The following is a 20,086-nucleotide window of genomic DNA, read 5'->3' as shown; positions in this document are numbered from 1 at the left end:
GAGTGCTGAGAGCAAACCACTCACCAGGGGCCACCTGGGGACGGGGCCTTGCTAGTGCGATACCTGTGAATAGGCCCTTCAACAGGAGAACATAAATGTTGGTGCTTGTTTTTTCTCAGCCCCAGCAGAGGCCCTCACAGCAGCCACAGGCCCTTGGGGGACTTGGGGCAAAGAACAGCTCTGGGAAGCTCTGTAGGAAGTGGTAAGCATTTGCACCTGCACGGCCAGTGCTCCCACCTGCCCATCCTGGGTCCTCGGCTGGCTCCACAGCAAGCCCACGGAGGAAACCAGCAAGGAGGCGGGTGTGTTTGTGTGGGTGTCTTTCCACCAAATAGCAAATATCCAGCTGCTATGCTACCAGCCCCTATTTCCCCACATTGACTCTCTCCCTAGACGTTGATTTTTCTTCTGGTGAGTTCTGCCCTTGACAGACACAAGGCAATCAGGACTAAGAAACAAACGAGGCACACGAAGTTCAGCAAAACCAACCTTGCATTTTCCGAGCCTTCTGCTGTTCCTCTTTGGCAATGATTTCGATGTCTTTGTCATAGATGTAGTCCTGGCACAAAAAGCAGTAGATGCCCCCATACATGAGTTCTATGGCTGAAAAGACAAAGGAGGAGAAGAAACAGAATGGAATTAAAAATGAAAAGGTAATGCTTAAGAATATAAATTAGGTGTACAAGTGTTTCAGACATTAGACTGTTTATAGCATGGTCCTACTCTGGAATCATAGAGCCCCGTCAGCACAAAAGGACCTCCTCCCACTCCAGTGTCCCAAGCAGACGAAGCCTCTTTTCCCTGGAAGCTCCCACCAAGGACCAAGGCACCTGAGTGAGAACAAGGTGCCACATCTGCATTTTATAAAGGACCCAATGGTCCAGTGTCTGGGGACCTTCTGACTTTTCTTGGAAAGAGTAATATTTAAAACAAGGGAAGACTCAAGGAAAGTTCCCCCTTGTTTTAAATAAGAAATCTTGGCCTGACATATAGGAACCATATTTTACTACATCAAGAATTTCCGATACCATGATAAAAAGGAATGTGATAATTATTTGTCTCCTCTTAGTTTTTTTAATCCTCATCTCAGGACATTTTTTCACTGCTTTGAGAGGCAGAAGGAGAGGGAGAGAGGAAGGGAGAAAGAAACACTAAAGTGAGAGAAACATCAATTGGTTGCCTCTCATATGCGCCCCAACCGGGGACTGAACCCACAACCTTCTGGCATATGGAACAATGCTCCAACCAACCGAGCCACCAGCCAGGGCTACTCTTACTTTAATGTAGCAGAAATGATCCTTTGACCAGATAACCTTGACTTCTTGCCCTAGAGCTGCCTATTACCCGTGAGTGGGTCCTGCACACTTTCTCAGTTTCTGTATGACACGGGGACACCTGACTCCTAATTACATCATTATAAAGATGTAAGGACATAAGAGAAAGTCCTTTGAGCGGTGGAAGAAAGGTACTATAAGGTTCTATCTCAATTCAATAGCTAAAAAAAATTTTTGTCCTGGAGACACTGAGCAGCCTTGGATGCCTGAGAGGCAGCGCAGCGCGGAGACAGATCGCGCACGTCCAGAGTACCCGGCCCTGACCCCGACTCTGCCACTCAGCAGCCGTGTGCCTCTGATAAATGACTCCACTTCCCAAGCCTCAGTTTCAATGGTGACAGCAACGGCACTAACCACACCTCGTAGTTTTGTACAATAATTAAATTAATACACATAACAACTACAGTGCACACATCCTGGTCAATAGCAGGGCTTAGCAAATCCCAGCTTTCATCAGGTCTCACGTCTTCAGGCGCCATGACACACGTCCGCAACACCGCGGCAGGCCTGCCCAGTGCTCTGGAACGGCTGTGAGAGCACAGAGCAGCCATCTGAGAAGCGCACGCCTGCCCTTCCCCCTCCCCCCAGACGGAGAGAGCCCCGGCAAGCTCTTACCACAGCTGTTCCCAGGAGCTCAGCAGCTGCCCCCGGCGCTGCACACCCCAAGGGCACCGTCATGCCATGGGGACGTCAAAGAGGAACTTAGTCTGAGACAAACAACACTTAGGATGAAAACTTTCAGAAAAGCAAAGGCATTCAATGAAAACTATGCTAAGCACACAGCCAACTAGCTGGGGAGGGGCGTGTCTCCCCACAAGCCCTTTCTCACAGCACTGCTTCATCGCCGTTCAAAGCTGTGACCTAAACATAGCGGGGGCGGGGGGGGGGGGTCCCCTCGGTTCTATGGGAGACGAAGCAATGCTGTGGGAAACGGTGGTCCTGTCAACAAACAGCGCTGGGGCAACGCGACACTCACATACAAGAGAACGAAGCTGGACCCCTACCTGACACTGTATACAAACACTAACTCAAAATGGGACCAGCGACCTAAACAGAAGAGCTAAAACTATAAAACTCTAAGAAGAAAACACGGAAGTAAATTCATGACCTCGAGTTTGGCAACGGTTTGTTATACTTAATACTGAAAGAAAAATAAAAGTTAAACTAGACTTCATCAAAATTCATGTACGTGCGTCTAAAGACACTAAGGAAGTGAAAGGACCACCGACAGGCTGGGCGAGATACCTGCAAATCACGCATCTGAAAGGGCTCACAGCCCAGCAGAACGTGCCACTCCACTGTCAGGTGTATACACAGAAGAAATGAAAACGTAGAAACACACACGAATGTCTGTAACAGCGTTACTTACGAGAACCAAAAAGCAGAAAACAACCCCAATGTCGATCAGAGACGACCGAACAGAGTGTGGCGGGCCGCCGCGGCAGCCACAGGAAGAACGAAGCCCTGGTGCACGCCACCACACGGGGCAACCATGACGACGTTACGCTAAGAGAGAGAAACTACAAAAAAGTCCACAGATTATCATTCCTTTCAAGTAAAATGTTCAGAATATTTTTATAGAGACAAAAAGCAGATTAATGGTTGCGGTGGGAAGACCGAGTGGTGTTCTGAAGTGATGAAGTTTTAAAAGTAGAGATGCACAAGTAATTAAAATGTTTAATTGTATGTTATGCACATTTCACTACATATAAAATTTAAAAGCCGAAAGCAACACATACAATCATTCAACTAATTTGGAAAATTACTTCACAGTCACAATGACCATCCCAAGGACAGAGCCCTGACCGGGTGAAGACAGAGCCGAAGGACAGTAACCCAGGCCCCTGGAGAGGAGCGAAATGAACGTGGAGCCAGGCCCTGCGCTATGCGAGCTCTCCTGTTGGTTGTTTCTGTACATCAGCCTCCTTGGCACTTCCCCAGCCACCAGCGGACATGGGCACCCTGCACGGGCAGGTCTTACTCCCTCTGGTCACGGGTGACCTTGAGACGAAGGGAAAACACCATCAGCTCAGAAGTGAGCTGATACCCTGCACCCCCACTGCACTCTTCTAACGCGCAGAACCAGCTAAAGACATTACTTTCACACCCTATGCGGCTCATACAGGCAAAAGCAAGTACCTTTGTAACTCAACATAAAACAAACTCTGTAGGACACTAAGCAGTCTGAAGTCAAACAGCTCCAAGTTATCTGACTCCCCTCCTCAGGCACCATGGATTCCAACATTCAGTTCATGTCTGCTGGTGCAGACGAAGCAGTTTGCAGCTGTGTGCATGGAGAGTAGTACAATCATTAAGTAATAATACAAGAATAAACTTTGTGTTTTGTGTACTCACAATTACAAACCCACTCTCGCCCGACTCTGTAGATCAACGAACTTGACTGACTACACCAAATCAGAGTGAGTTCTTTCTTTGCTGATGTATTCTATGGCATTACGGCAATTTGACAGTGTAGGACGGGCAAAGGAAGCAGAACCTCTCATGAGACGGCTATCAGATCAGTCTCATCACATTCCATAGGTGTCTGTCCTTCCACAATGGCCCTATTGCTACTTACATTCTATTCGCAAGTGCATCATCCCCAACATTAAGGCAAGACTCACCTCGCCTTCTTCACCACTGGACACGTGAAATTAATTTCTAGCTTTGCTAACACATACACAGAAATCCTTCAATATCATGGACTCAGCAAAGAGCTAGAGCTTTCTTTTGTTTCATGACATTTCTTAAAGCAAACTTAATAAAAACGTTTTCTAGCAAAAGTAGACAGTTTACCAATCAGGCTGATGAAATTAACACCATAAATTTATGAAGTGAGTTTTTAATTTTTATTTTTCAATTACAGTTTACATTCAACATTATTCTGTTTTAGTTTCAGGTGTACAGCACAGCCGTTAGATAATCATATATTTTTCAAAGTGTTCCCCCTGATATTTCAAGTACTCGCCTGACACCATACACAGTTATTACCATATTGTTGACTAGATTCCCTACTCTGTAGCCACCAATTTGTATTTCGTAATCCCTTCACCTTTTCCACACAGCCTCTCAATGCTCCTCCCCTCTGGCAACCATCAGTCTGTTCTCTGCATCTACAAGTCTGTTTCTATTTTGTTTATTTTGTTCTTTATATTCCACATGTATGTGAAATCATATGGTATTTGTCTTTCTCTGACTGATTTCACTTTAGTGTAACACCCTCTGGGTCCCTCCATGCTGTCGCAAGTGGTAAGATTTCATTCTTTCTTGACAGAAAAATAGTATCCACTGTGTAAATGTAACACAGCTTCAGCATCCACTCATCTACTGATGGGCACTTGGGCTGCTTCCAGATCTTGGTGACAGTAAAAAACACTGCAATGAACACAGGGGTTTGTGTATTCTTTTGAATTAGTGTTTGGGATTATTCAACAAAAACCGAGAAGTAGAACTGCTAGGACCTAAGGCAGTTCCATTTTTAGTTTTCTGAGGAAACTCCACACTGCTTTCCACAGTGGCTGCACCAGTCTGCATTCCCACCAGCAGGGCACTAGGGTTCCCGTTTCTCCGCATCCTCGCCAGCACTTGTTGTTTGTTGATTTATTGATGGTGGCCATTCTGACAGGTGTGAGATGGTATCTCACTGTGGTTTTAATTTGCATCTCTCTGATGATTAGTGATGTGGAGCATCTTTTCATATGTCTACTGGCCGTCTGTGTGTCCTCTTTAGAGAAATGTCTATTCAGGTCCTTGGCCCATTTCTTAATTGGGCTGTTTCGGTTTTTTGGTGTTGAGTTGCCTCATTTCCTTGTAAGTTTTGGATATTAAGCCCCTATTGGATGCATTCTTGGCAAATACCTCCTCCCATCCAGTAGGCTACCTTTAGGTTTTGTTGTTGGCTTCCTTTGCTGTGCCAAAACTTTTTAGTTAGATGTAGTATTTTTTCTTTTTCTGGCCCAAAGAGATATATCAGAATAAATATTGGTAAGAGAAATGTCTGAGATTTTTACTGCTTATGTTTTCTTCAATCTTACATTTAAGTCTTTAGTCCATTTTGAGTTAATTCTTCTGTAAGGTGTAAGGAGGTGGTCTAGTTTCATTTTTCTGCATATAACTAATTTTCCCAACACCATTATTGAGTAAACTATCTTCACCCCGTTTTATGTTCTTGCATCCTTTGTCAAAAACTAACTGACCACATATTCATGGGTGCACTCTGGACTCTCTATTCTGTTTCCATTATAACTGTAGCTATTGCAAACAGCAAGACACTGAGGTGACCACTTCCCCGTGTTCGTAATAAAACAACTGGCTCATGAACACAGCACCTAAGACAGGTATGTTTTTGCCTTAAATCATCTTGCTTCTAAAAAAAAAAAAGGTTAGGAAAAAACCAGACCTACTGCTTGTGCTGTCAGCCTCAGCTCCATCTTTTGCTGTGTGCCCTGCTTTTATGAGCTTTAAGGGACATGAATTAGTGCGCTGACTTTATAAACTTGGAGAATACCATATTCAACAGGACTACATGAAACATTTTCTTTCTTTCTTTCTTTCTTTAAGTCCTCATCTGTACACTTCTTTCACTGCTTTTTGAGAGAGGACACAAGAGAGAAGCATCAGCTGGTTGCCTCCCATATGCACCCGGTTGCCCAGACTGGGGATCAAGGATCAAGGATCCAACTCACACCCCAAGCATGTGCCCTGACTAGGAATAGAACCCACAAGCTTTCGGTCACGGGATGACGCTCCAACCAACTGAGCCACACCTACTAGAGCTACATGATGTATTTTCTAGAATAGGTACTCTGGCTTATGCCTTTTGAAAGTGATTTTCTTAAGGATATCATGACAATCCCACAATCATTTAACAGAAAACTATTAATCTGAAGGAGACAAACATTTAATGACCACACTTAGAAAATAAAACCAAGAGCAAAACCTTGCTTTATGTTGACTTCCAGAATGTATAAGTTACAATTTTCAAATATATGAACAGTAAATTTATCTTGGTGCCACACACAGTGTTGTTAAAATTTTCATGAACTTGTGTTATTCAGAACAATAAAATCCATTACTGAAAGCAAGTAAGTCATCTACGTATACCCAATTTCATGTTGACATCAGTAACCCAATACTGCATTTAAGATCTTTCTTGGTAAATTTTTGCCTAATCTAATCCTAACCATGTTTTTCAGAGGAAAAGATGAAGGTCTAATATTCCATTAAAGAAAAAGCACTTTTCAAGAAAGTTAGCTGAATATAAGGAGTAAGACACCATTAATTTATCATTTAAGGTTACATAAAATATTAACACCTACCAAGTGCTGTAAGCAAGCTGAGTAAAATAATTTATTTGAGTTCAGTTGTCTTTCATTTCCCCCATGAAGTTTCAAAGGAGGCCACAAATTATTTTAGAAAGAAGTGGACCTTTGGAAGAGTGGAACTGCAAATCAAAATTTAAAGAGCAGAAAGCCAGGGGTGAAGACTGTTGCCAACACCCAACAAGACAAGTCAAAGCGCGCCTTACCCAGGTTGTGCCGTTTCGACTTGGCGTGTTCGTGAATATGTTTCTTTGTGAAACAGCCAAAGAAGACACAGTGGAGGCAAGAGTGGAGCCTTTTCAGGTGGACACCACAAACATGACAGATGCATGACTTGGCCTGAAATTCAGAGAAGAGAATTAAAAACCAGCACACGAAATGACAGTTCTCAGAGAGAGAAATACTGATGCAAGCGATCCGTCGGCAAAGCAGGGACATCCTCTCAGTCTTATTATGCAGCAAGAGCACTGTTAATCCTTTCAGTTGTCCCCAAAGGTCCTTAGTTCATTTAGCTCAACACTAGCTCCATGTCAGGGAACAGCCCGCAACCTCAATTACCAAAACCCGTGAGCTCCTCAGATAGTCACGGCCTGCAGCTGCAGGCAGAGCCTGCATTCGGTCCCCTCACCCCAGCTCCAACCCCGTTCCAGGTCAGCAACACACAACCCATTTTCCCAGAAACCTGGATATCGTTTTAAAGTTGATAACCCAGGTTCCCCAACCACAGCAAATTTAGAAGCAGTAACTACACAAAGAGAGGGACATGAGTCAGAGGATATACAGGAACAAAAAAGGAAGTCTTTGCCAATAACTAGACCACAGGAACCTAAAGTTGTAATCAGCGATGATGAGCTCAGTTGTGGACGAGTGTCACACACCCATACTATCCAGGAACGTCAGTGCTCCAGCTCAGTGTGACAATCCCATCGCTCTAACTATACATCCCAAGAGGATCAGATTGAACACCCAGCCTCTGAGGCGCTACAACCCACAGCATATAACTCACTTCTGTCTCGTCGGGGGTGGGGGGTTGAAGGACGGCATAAAACAGGGTAGGTGGAAGGGACGGTTATCATCGAAAGGGCCTCTGAAGACAACAGAGGGCAACACAGACATTACCTGCTGCCTGCTGTGCTGGGTGCTGAGCACTCACCTGTGTACGGAGAGACACAAGTCTGTTCACTTTATGAAAATTCATCAAGGTGTACACTTTCTTTAAGAGGGGGATAAGAAGCCATAACGCAAAATAAATAATAGCACACAGAGGTAATACCCCTGGATATACGCAGAGACAATGAAATACTACAAAATTAAAAGGAAGAACAAGCACATCTAATTAAGGAGAACTGGGGGAAATTATAAAAGTTTGCCTACAAGAGGTGGAATTTGAGCAGAGCACTCAAAATTCTATGTAACCCTATGGAATGGTTCCTATAAGGGGTATGATCTCAATTCATATAGAATAAAGGGAATCAAAGCAAAGCAGAAAGTCGAGAAAGGAAGGAGAAAGTACCCACTAAGCACCTAATGTCTTCCTCTGGCTGACTGTGTGTTTACAGACGTAGGACCTGTGGGTGGTGCCGCCCTGACCAGCAAGAACAGAGTTGACTGAGCTAACGGGTTCAGCAGCCAAGAGCTGCTTCTCTGATGTCACTCGGGTAGCCAACCAACAGGCAACAAGCAGGAAATACAGAGAACAGGAGCCTGATGTAGTCATAAAAACTCAGCATTGCCTCTTGTAGCATTACCTTCCTTTGTATTATCATTGTTCCTCTGTGTCAGCACTACCCAACAGAACGCTCCATGACAGTGGAAATGTTCTGTATCTGCACTTTCCATTACCACAGCCACTAACCAAACGTTCTTGAAATGTGGTCAGTGCCACCAAGAAACTGTATTTTTAATTTTATTTCTTCTTAATTAAAATTTAAATAGCCCTTGTGGCTACTGACTACTGTACTGGGCAGCACAGTTCTAGACCCTAAAATAAGCAATTACTAAGTGAAGAAGCGTTCTCTTCACGATCTCTCTCTCCTGAGTTCACTTCCCACAGAAGCTAAAGCACAGAAACTGGAATTAACCTTGGATAACATAAGTAACACAGTATTAATATTTGTGCGTTTGGAAACAAAACTCAAGATGTTTACACAAAGGCAGGTGATTGGTAGCACCAAGTACTAATGAAAACAGGCACTGATGTGAATGATTGACTTACTCAAAGCCAACTGCCAACTTCTTGTTTAATTCCTTAAAAAGCCTGCAGCCATGGTTAGTGCCACAGATCCTGTGAACTGCTCAGTATCCGTTGTAAGACACAGAACAGGGCTCAGCTCCTGCTTCTGCCACGTCCTAGCATGCAACACTGAGCGGGTTATGGAGTTTTCCTGTCATTCTTTCCTTACTTAAAAAACAGGTGTGTTTCTCCCTCACACAGCTGTGATGAGAATTTAAGTAATCTGACGCTTTAAGGTATTTAGAATATTGCCTGTTCATATTAGTGCTTGTATTGGGCTGATAGTAGCCCCCCAAAGATGTGTCCACATCCTAATCTCCAGAACCTGTGCATGCTACCATATTCGGAAACAGGATTTTTGCCTATGTAATTAGGTTAAGGGTCTTGAAATGAGACTACACTTGATTATCTGCGTGGATCCTAATTGCCATCACACTGTCCTTATAGAGGAAGACAGAGATGAGACCACGAATGAAGACCACGTGTCGATGGAGGCAGAGATGGAGTGATGAGGCCACCGTCTTCCAGGAGCAGAGCCTCCAGTGGAGCCTCTGAAGGGGCAGAGCCTGCCTACACCTTATTTGGAGCTTGTGGCAGAGCTTGTTTTAAACTACCTAGCGTGTGGTCTGCTCTATACCTACCCCAACAGTTCTGTGTGTTAAAGACAGTAGAGGCTTCACAAAAGACAAAACAGGCCCTGGCTGGTGTGGCTCAGCGGACTGAGCGCCAGCCTGTGAACCAAAGGGTTGCCAGTTCGACTCCAAGACAGGACACATGCCTGGGTTGCAGGCCAGGTCCCCAGTTGGGGGCACGCGAGAGACAACCACACATGGATATTTTTCTTCCCCTCTTTCTCCCTCCCTTTTCCTCTCTCTAAAAATAAAGTCTAAAAAAAAAAAAAAAAAAGACAAAACACTATTAAGATCTCATCGAAGGATTAAGCTCAGGTCTGAAAGGAGAACCTGCAGGTTAAGAGATCTGAAAGACAAATATAGCCACACAATAAAATTGCATTGAATGATAAGGAATAATCAATCCATGCAACACTTTAGTGCATATTACTAAATAAAAAAAGCCAGAGTGGAAAGGCTCCAAGCTGTGTGACCCCACGTATGTAACATTCGAGAAATGGCACAACTACAGAGAAGAGCCCAGCGGTCCCACGGGTTTGCAGAGGGACGAGGTGAGGCAGATTTTTAGTGCCACAGAACTGCTCTGTGTAGCAATGTCGTGGTACATGCGTGACACTATGCATCTGTCAACCCACTGAACTTTACAGCACAAAAGCAAACAATAATATGCAAATTTTTTTTTTTTTTCCAATGGGAGAATGGTCAGAAAATTTCAAAAGAACACAGCAGATCAGCTCTAGTGGATACTAAAAGTTTTCCAGGGCAACAGTAATTAAGTCTTTTCCTGACAAATCAATGAAATGAAATAGTGCAGAAATAAACCTAAGTCTTATAGGAATGGTAATGCGAACATTTCAGATCAGCATGGGGAAATAGATCATTTATAAATGATGCTGGTATAATAGGCTAGCAATTGTGAAAATTAAAGTTTTAAAAGATACAATCAAATCTGTTAAATAAAACAATTCCAGACAGATCAAGGACTTCCATTACTAAAATGGTTTTATTTCTTTATTTAAAGATGAAACAATCTGCTTGAGGACAGAAGTGTTGTGAAAAATAAAGGTAATGGACAACCAGGGAAAACGTATTTTCCATACAGGACAACGAGCTAATGTCCCAATATACATTGAGCTCTTAGAAATTATTATGAAAGGCATGAATAGCAAAATAGGCAACTGTTATAAATAACAACTCAGAGAAGAAACATCATTCCTAGGTATAGGGGAAAAATAATACCCAATCTCAATAAATGCATATAAAACAAATACTATTATATCCTATTAGTACCTGGTACAGCTCCTTACAAAAGGTAATGCGGCCATATTTGTTCATATAAAAAATGTATCCACTATTTGATCCTGAAATTCCACTTCTAGGAATCTGTCCCCCAAAATGCTACCACATGTCAGCAGAGTTATTTGTCTAAGACTGTTCAGTGTGGCATTGTTTATAATAACAGCAAACTGGAAAAGCCACAGGTGCATAATGAGGAGGACAGCTGAGTCAATTCAAACATGCACGTGCAGTGCAAAGTTCTGCCTCTAAAAAGAACGAAGCAAATCTGCAAAGGCTAACGCGGAAAGAGGTCCTTATCGTTAAGTGAGAGACGGCTGCCATTCTGCCTTTGTGTTTCTAAATCTATTTATATAGATACGGGAAAACTGGGACCACATATGCAAACTGTTAGTGGTTTCCTCTGGGGAGGGGGTCTGGGGAGGAAGAAAGAACAGCTCACCTTTTTTCCAATACATTTGTATTCTTTTAAATTCATTGAAAATTTACTTTTATAACTTTCATAAAATACAGATTGTCAGCTAACTTTATCTGAGGCTCAGCTACAGAGAAAATTAGCTTTCTTTTTTTTAAGTAATTTTATTGATTAAATTGTTACAATAGTTCCAATTTTTTCCCCTTTGCTCCCCTCCACCCACCAACCCCCCCTAATATGCAAATTTTTAAGTAACTGGTTAGACAGCCATATGCCAGAACAGAACACAGGCTATGAACAGAGAATCTTACTGCATTACAAATACATGACATAACCTTACTGAGAAGGGTGCACAGAAAGTTATCTAAGTAACTTGGAAATCAGTGGAGTATAAAACAAAACATAAAAAAACCATACTTAAGCACTGTACTCTAGGTGGTAAAGTTGTTTCCCAATGTGATATAGGTTAATGGTTTTGAAACTGCTACAGAGGTACACTGAAATTAAACAGGTAAATGTGGGGACTTCCGGCCAAGATGGAGGCGTAGACAGACACGCTGCGTCTCCCTCCACAACTAAGAAGGAATACGACTACCTCAAAACTAGAGACAACCAGAAGTTCCAGAAAAGTGAGCTGCATGGAAGCCCAACAAACAAAGACATAAAGAAGACATACTCAGCCAGACAGGTAGGAGGGGCAGAGCCAGGGCGGAGAGGACGCGGTGTGGTGGTGGTGGTGATGGCGATGGCAGCAGCAGCGGAAAGCACAGTCACACGTTTTAAAAAGTCAGGAGGGACACCTGGGGAGTGCTCCCAGCACCAGGCCAGACTGCACAACCCACGGTCTCAGTACCGGGGAAAATCAAGCCTCATTGCTTCTGACTGTGCAAACCCGTGGGGGTTGGGGCGGAGGTAGAAACTGCCAGTCTCTCAGCAGAGTCTGCTAGTTTAAAGGGCCCCCACGGTCCTAGAATGTCCGCAGACCCACCTACTCTGGGAACGAGGGCCAGGGAAGCAGCTAGAGGGGCGCCAGTCTGGTGCAGAAGTGGGAGAGGTGCCGGGAAAAGGGGCAAGTGCTAAGCCAGCAGCACTGTTCCCTCTCAGACCCCTCCCCCACATGTGGCACCACAATGTGGAGAAACGGGTTGTCCTGTACTGACAAATACCTTAGGCTCCGCCCCTTACAATGAAACAGATGCAACAGCTCTACCTAAGACACAGACACAAACACAGGAGCCTGTCAAGATGAGGAGACAGACAAGTATGGCCCAAAAAGGGGAACGGATCAAGGTTCCAGTGGGAGAACTAAGCGGCAAAGAGATAGCCAACCTAACAGATGAGGAGATAGCCAACTTAACAGATGCAGAGTTAAAAATCTGGTGATAAAGATGCTCACAGGCTTGACAGATATGCTTGAGTGTGGCAAACGCATAAGAGAAGAAGTGAAGGCTATGCTAACTGAAACAAAGGAAAATCCACACAAAACCAATGGTGAAGGGAAGGAACATAAGGAAAAAAAAAGTCAACCAGTACAGAATGAGGAAGCAAGAATTGAAAAAAATGAGAGGTTTAGGAACCTCTAGGACAACTTTAAATGTGCCAACATCTGAATCACAGGGATGCCAGAAGGAGAAGAGAGCAAGAAAATGCAAGCTTATGTGAAAAAATAATGAAAACTCCCCAAATTTGGCAAAGGAAATAGACATACAAGTCCAGAAAGCACAGTGTCCCAAACAAGCTAGACCCAAGGAGGACCACACCAAGGCACATCATAATTAAAATGCAGAAGGTTGAAGACAGAGAATCTTAAAAGCAGCAAGAGAAAAGCAGAGAGTTACCTACAAAGGGGTGCCCACAAGACTATCAGCTGATTTCTGCAAAGAAACTTTGCAGGCAAGAAGGGACTGGCAAGAAGTATTCAATTATGATGAAAAGCAAGGACCTACAACCAAGATTGCTCTAGCCAGCAAAGCTACCATTTAGAATGGAAGGGAAGATAAAGTGCTTCCCAGACAAGGTAAAGCTAAAGGAGTTCATCATCACCAAGCCATTATTATATGAAATGTCAAAGGGACTTAAAGAAAAAGATCAAAACTATGAACACTAAAATGACAACAAACTCACAACTATCAACAACTGAATCTAAAAAATAAAAACAAAATCCAACTAAGCAACAAGAATAGGAACGGAATCATAGGTATGGGGATCATCTGGAGGGTCATCAGCTCAAAGGGGGGAGGAGGAGAAATGGGGAAAAGGTGCAGGGATGAAGAAGCATAATTGGTTGGTACAAAATAGACAGGGGGAAGGTAAGAATAATACAGGAAAGGGTGAAGCCAAAGAACTTATATGCACAACTTATGGACATGATCTAATGGGGGTGGGATTGCTTGAGGGAAGCAGGGGACTGGGCAGAGGGGCGCAAAGGGAAAAAAACTGGGACTACTGTAACAACATAATCAATAAAATATACTTTAAAAAACCTGTTAATACACAGATGGTGAATGACGCTGGAAGAGCAGCTACAGCTAAGCAAGAGGGGAAGGCTCGACTGTGCCCTGCAGTCCTGGATTCCAGGTGGAGACATCAGCATGGCCTCAGGTAGTATTTCATGCGCAATGTAAGGGCCTCCTGTCCACGGTGGGTTCTCCCCTTGTTACCCGACTTCTTGACTGAGGTTCTGGCTACACATCAGAGCTCATGGTTGAAAATAATTATTACTTGTGTTTAATACCTTTATCAAATGTACATATGGCTCACATTTACTACAATGTTTAATATTAAACCGTTTGGGGGTCTTTATTTAGAAGTTTGTCAATGTTTTTGTGACCACAGGCCATAGGAACTCAACTCTGGCTTATATCAATGAGCCTACGGTAAAACTAGTTTCAGTCAGTGCTGTTTCACTTAAGTCGCAGATCCCAAGGACCTACTGACGTTAAGTGAAAGCTTGCTGTACAGACACATGCATACATGAGTAAGCACACACACGTGTTTCCTCGCTCTATCCCCGAAGGCCAAGAAGCCTCAAAACCCCAGTATTAACAAACCAGTGCCCAGATTATATTTTCTAATTCCATCTCCAATAAAAAGAACCAGGGATCTTTGGAGAAGATTCTACGCCTGAAGCAGAAAATATAAAAGAAGAGCCTCGAACATTTTGCAATACCAGGAAGTGAAAGTGCTCGACAACAAACAGGAATGACAAGCGTCTGCCACAGCAACACAGAAGCCAAAGGGAAGAGCTCCCCGTGGCTAAAGCCAGAACAACCTGAGCGACAAAATCAGTAACAGAGTATTAGTTATAACCTATAGTAGAAAATGCCCACAAGTCCATACCGATATCAATGATTGAATACATGCACAGATGAGAATGGACAAATCTCCCACATGAAAAATCTCAAGTAACTCATGTAGAGATACTCTGCCCTCCAGGAGGCAGCACATGACCACTACATCCCTAAGTGCCCGTGCAGAGTCTATGCCACCAAACTCAGCACAGAGAGGCGCCAGAAGAGTCCTTTCCTTCAGGGCAGCCGCCCGACAGCCATGTGGTCAAGCTCAACACCGACGGCCACCAGTCAGTCCACGCCATCACCCTGGTAGACCTGAGAAGGGCGCTTCACTGCTGCAGTCTTCCTCCCTACACCCGCAACCACAAGAAGACATCAGACGAACCCACATCGAAGGACACTCTACAGAATAGCCATCAAAAATAAGGAAGGTCTGAAAACTGTCACCCTCTGAGAAGCCTGAGACACAGTGACCAAGTGTAATGTGGGATCCTGCACAGGGTCCTGGGACAAAAAGAATTAGGAAAAAACTAGTAAGATCTGAATAATGTGTAAAGCTTAGTTCTTAATAATAATGTTACCAAGCTCGGTCATTAGTTTTAACAAATGTACCACAGTAAAGTAAGATGTTAAGCCTAGGAAATGGATGTGTGTGAGAGAAATGGGAACTCTGTTATTTTTGTAACTTTTCTGTAAATCTAGAACTATTATTAATTTGCATACAACTAAATACACACACAAATGAATACAAATAAAACAGGAAATCTGCCCTTGCTTGTGTGGCTCAGTGGACTGAGTGCCAGTCTGGTTCAATTCCCAGTCAGAGCACATGCCTGGGCTGTGGGCCAGGTCCTCAGTCGGGGGCGTGTGACAGGTGACCACACACTGATGTTTCTTTCCCTCCCCCCCACCTTTCCCCCTCTCTAAAAGTAAATAAAATCTTAAAAACAAAAAACAAGAAATCTGAGTAAGGTGGGTGAACAGTATTACAGATAGACTGCACCAATATCAACATCCTGGCTGTAATGCTGTACCAGATTCGACAAATGTTGCCATTGGAGAAAACTAAATAAAGGGTACATAAGGCATCTATTATTTTTTTACAACAGCATGTTAATCTGCAATCATCCCAAAATTAAAACATTAATTTAAAAAAAAAAAAAAAAAAACTTTTCCTAGGCCTGGCCAGGCAGCTCAGTTACTTAGAGTGCCGCCCCAGTAAGCCAAGGTAGCGGGTTCGATCTCTGGCCAGGGCACATACAATATCAACCAATGAATGCCTAAGTAAATGGAACAACAAATCAATGTTTCTCTCAATATTCCCCTTCCTCTCTATAAAATCAATAAGAAAATTAATTATAAAAATATATTTTAAAAATTAAAAGAAACCTTTTTCTATTTTAGATCTTTTACTGGGAATGGCTTGTACCCCACTTAATATGAATGGTATAATATTCTGTTGTAATGATTTGAAGATCCAGTAAGTCAATCTATTGAGCAAGCAAAATGTTCATTCCTCAAAGCAATAAAGTTTGAAAAGGAAAAAAGTTTACTTAAAAAAAGGAACATATTCAAAAAATAAACTGAACTCAAAAAAATGTTTTAGAGGAGGAGGAGGAGAGCCAGGAGAACGCTCTCAGCAGCATTCTCTCCGGCATCTAAGTACCAGACCGGCTGTCAATAAAGAGCCAGCTACCCATGGCTCTCGGGCTAGGCTCTGCGTCCGGGACCCTGTGTCCTGGAGGTCAGCCCAGGTATTGTTATTCCCCAATGATGACTTGTACTCAAAAGACCAGCATAAGAGATTCATTCATATTCCAGGAGTGGAAGCTAAGACTCCAGAACTGAAACAGCATTGATAAAAAGAGCTGATCGGTACAGAGCCCTAAAGTAAGTCATTTTCTAAAACAATGACTAAAGATAAATAACACAAGACCATTTTTCAACTGAAATGCTCTCCCTGTGCCCAGCACAACAGGAGGCCTGACCCCGCCCCTCTGCAGCCCTGACTACAAAAGCTCCTCCTTTCTTAAGCAAGTCTGTTGTCCCTTCCTAAAGGTATGAAATGGAAGCTAAGGCATTACTTGTACTCCATGACCCCAGACTATCTTAAATCGTCATGTTTTACATTGAATTTTCTATTTCTCTCCTTACCGACCTCCCCTGCTCCCCGTTGTTTCCTACACATAAAACTGCATCTCAGGTCTGACATCAAATAGACAATCACATTTCAATCCATCAGCAAACCAAAACACAGTTAACTGCCTGAGACTATTCCTTCTCCATATGGATTATCAGGACTAACTTTTACAAATTCTTAAATTTTCCAAATTGAAAACTTTCATATATGTATATATGAAAGGGAAAATACACAATGCTGTTACCATTCAACAGGGTAGTAACTGCAGTTGTAAAGTGCGAGATCTCCAAGCATAGGTACCCAGCTAACAAAAAGAACAAGGTACACAGAATGTATACTTACATAAACAAAAACAAAAAGATGTAACTTTCCTTTATATGTATACAATACTTACAACTTTAAAAAAACTTGGAAGACTCAAGCGGCAAACAGATTTTAATAGTAGCTATCAGGGGCCAGGGAAGACTTGCCTTCTGTAAGTTTTTAAGGTATTTTATTTTTACACATTGAGAATATATTCATATTATCATTTCTGTAACTATTTTTAAAAAGAAATGGATTCATAAATTTTAAGCTTCCTTAGTAAAACTTGCCAACATCTGAGCATCTATCCTATATGCAGAAATTTTCCTTGGACATCTACAAATAGCCTGAATTTTAAGGCAGATATTATCTTGCTACGTGACACTTACTGTTTAAATGGCCTTTTAACAGTAATGCTTTCAATTCTCCAAGACAAAAATCCAGGGGTAAGAGCTGACTCTGAACTGAAGACAGAATGGGAATTCAGAGAAAACGATGGACTCATTCCACTTTCTTCCAAAGGGTGCCATTGCCCCCATTCTGTGTCAGCAGTCTTGTAAAAGCACAAACACAGAACAGAAGAACCCCAACAGGCCAGGGCAGGTATGACTTCTGGGTCCTAGAGCCCTCCATCCTCTCACCTCCCGTTTCCCAGATAGATACCCTTCCTAGCCCTGGTCCCAAACGAAACATTTCCCAAAGAATCTCTACTCGAAGAGTCACTACTGTAGGCCTCAGAGGCCTTCAAAACCAGTTTTCCAACCACCAGATTACAGCCCAAATTAAACCAGACTCAACTACGGTCCAAAGTGACTAACAGTATGTTTGACACCCCTTCCTCACCTATGGTCAAGTATACAGTATCTGGTAAAAGTATTCACCATAGCTACAAAAAGGGCTCTGTTTTGAGAACAAGTTGCTATAAAATTTAGTCACAGAATGATTCCAAGAAATTATTATTTAAAAAAAACATTACATGTACCCCAAAATGTCTATACGTTCAAAATATAATGCAGACTATTTTAAGTCCTACTAGCCAACAGAGCTGAAAATCTCTTATGTTTTTATTGCTAGTTTCCATCTCGACACACAAACCTCTAAGTGGCAACACCTGTTTTCATGTGTTACATGTGCCAGGAATGCACAACGCTGCTGAGTCCTACCACATCCCACAGAGCAACTCACGCCTGAAGTGGGGAGAGTTATCAAACCCGACCAAGTTCTTCTCATTCTAACCCTAACCCACCTGTACTTTGATAAGAAAAGTTTTGGCCCTGGCTGGTGCCACTCAGAGGACTGAGCGATGACCTGCGAACCAAAGGGTCGCTGGTTCGATTCCCAGTCAGGGCACATGTCTGGGTTGCCGGCCAGGTCCCTGGTTAGGGGCGCATGAGAGGCAACCACACGTTGATGTTTCTCCCCCTTTTTCTCCCTCCCTTCCCCTCTCTAAAAGTAAATAAATAAAATGTTTAAAAGAATAAAGTTTTAACTCCTATTCAGGCAGGGCTTCATTTCTGTAGTTACATTGTAGCTGAGTGTCAGTCTCACAAGGAATATTTATTTATTCACAAAGATTATAACAAAACTTGGCATTTTTATAGGAAACAAAAATGTATTAAGCTTATTGATCTGCTGAGAATCCTATGCAAACTGTCAAACTGTTAATCATCAGGGTTAAACTATTATTCCTCAAACCACCTTTCTGAGTGGGCCACCAGAGAGTGCTAGAAACCCAGTCACACAGCGCCCGAACCGGTGCAAGAAAATTAATCCCCCTAAAATTCAGAGAATAAACAGATGAAGGACATTCCAGTTCATGGCTGGTACACTGCCGAAAAGTACTGCAATACTGACAGACCTGAATTTTGAAAGAAGTATTTATCACCACCTCCTGTCTGTCTACAGCTTTAGTTGTTTCTTCAAAAGCTTTCAAACTAAGCAACTAAGGTTAAAAACAAAATTAATTCAAGCCATATATGGCAAGATTCCTTTCCTTAGGAAATTAGGCCAAGTTAAGGATGGATCAAACATGACACCCACCTTTAAAAATTATGGAGGGTGGGGTGAAGAGGAGAGGAGGGAAAAAGGGTGTGGAGAGAGGGAAAGAGCAGATGGCCTACTGAATCCAACGTGGAGCTGAGTCTTCCATCACATAAATGCTGGCCAAGAAGGCAGCGCAGTAACAAGACTCATCTGAAGAGCACTTGTTTCAGTCAGGCAATGTTTTTTAAGGGCACACAATTCCATTAGCAATAATTTCACTCCCACCCTAACGTAAATGTTTCATCTGATTTTAGTTCATCCTAAAGGTAATGCTTCCCAATACCATTACTGATAAAAAGAAAATTAAGCTTAACATTCCCTACAAACCAGCGGATTTGAGTTTCCCCATTTAAAAATAAAAATAAAAATAAACCCCACGCTACTGAAGGTGGAAATCGGGAACTCCCCATCTCAGACAGTACAACTGCAAAACCGCTCTTCATTGTAAAAGCCAAGGTTTACTCAGATAAAATACTGTTATTTTCTGATTAATGATCAATAAGACTAATCACCTGGATGGAATGTGCATCTGAAAAACAATGTAACACTAAACACTATTTTCTCAGTGTCTAAGGGAGGTGATGAGTTTTTTGCAAAAGCCTCTTACGGAAGAAGGCACGACACGTTGTACCGTCCATCAGACTCACGTTCTCTTCTCCGCCTGCGGAGGTCGCTTTGTTTGTATCTCTCAGACAAGCCGCGACCTCCATCGCTGCAAGTGCTTTTCCTAAACAAGGGGCTAAGGGGCCGCAGGTCTCGCTAACCCCGCTCTCCATACCCAACCACGCCCAAACGTGAAAGAGTTAAAGAGAAGAAAAAAAGGATGCCATCTCCCTGTACTTGTTCCTGCAGACTGTGGACTCGGTGTGCTGTTTCGTCCACGCACAGCAGCAACGACACCCTGCCAACCACCGCAGGCCTCCGCACGCCGCGGCCCCTGGGCCCAGGGGGTCCTGAATGGACGCCAGGGTAGACAATGCGCACTCAAGATGGTGGCAGGGCGCTGGCCGCCCCGCACACCACCGCGCAGGCCCCGGAGGCTTTGCCGCCCTACTGATTTTTTGTTTCATTTTCTT

At 43.1% G+C, this 20,086-nt stretch overlaps 1 protein-coding gene across 1 annotated transcript in view; it reads right to left on the bottom strand.

Moving 5' to 3' along the window:
* USP22 (ubiquitin specific peptidase 22) overlaps positions 1-20,086 on the bottom strand; it is a 43,634-nt gene that overhangs the window by 22,710 nt on the left and 838 nt on the right. The window contains exons 2-3 of the mRNA XM_090291025.1: positions 6,862-6,994; positions 490-603 (exon numbers count right to left, since the gene is read on the bottom strand). Coding sequence (XP_090147151.1) covers positions 490-603; positions 6,862-6,994 — 247 coding nt within the window. The remainder of the gene's footprint in view (positions 1-489; positions 604-6,861; positions 6,995-20,086) is intronic.

Source organism: Furipterus horrens, unplaced genomic scaffold, assembly GCF_987537825.1.
Source record: "Furipterus horrens unplaced genomic scaffold, mFurHor1.1.pri manual_scaffold_11, whole genome shotgun sequence".
Taxonomy (NCBI): Eukaryota; Metazoa; Chordata; class Mammalia; order Chiroptera; family Furipteridae; genus Furipterus; species Furipterus horrens.
Note: the sequence above shows the minus strand (reverse complement) of the source record. Positions and strands in the feature narration are given on the sequence as shown.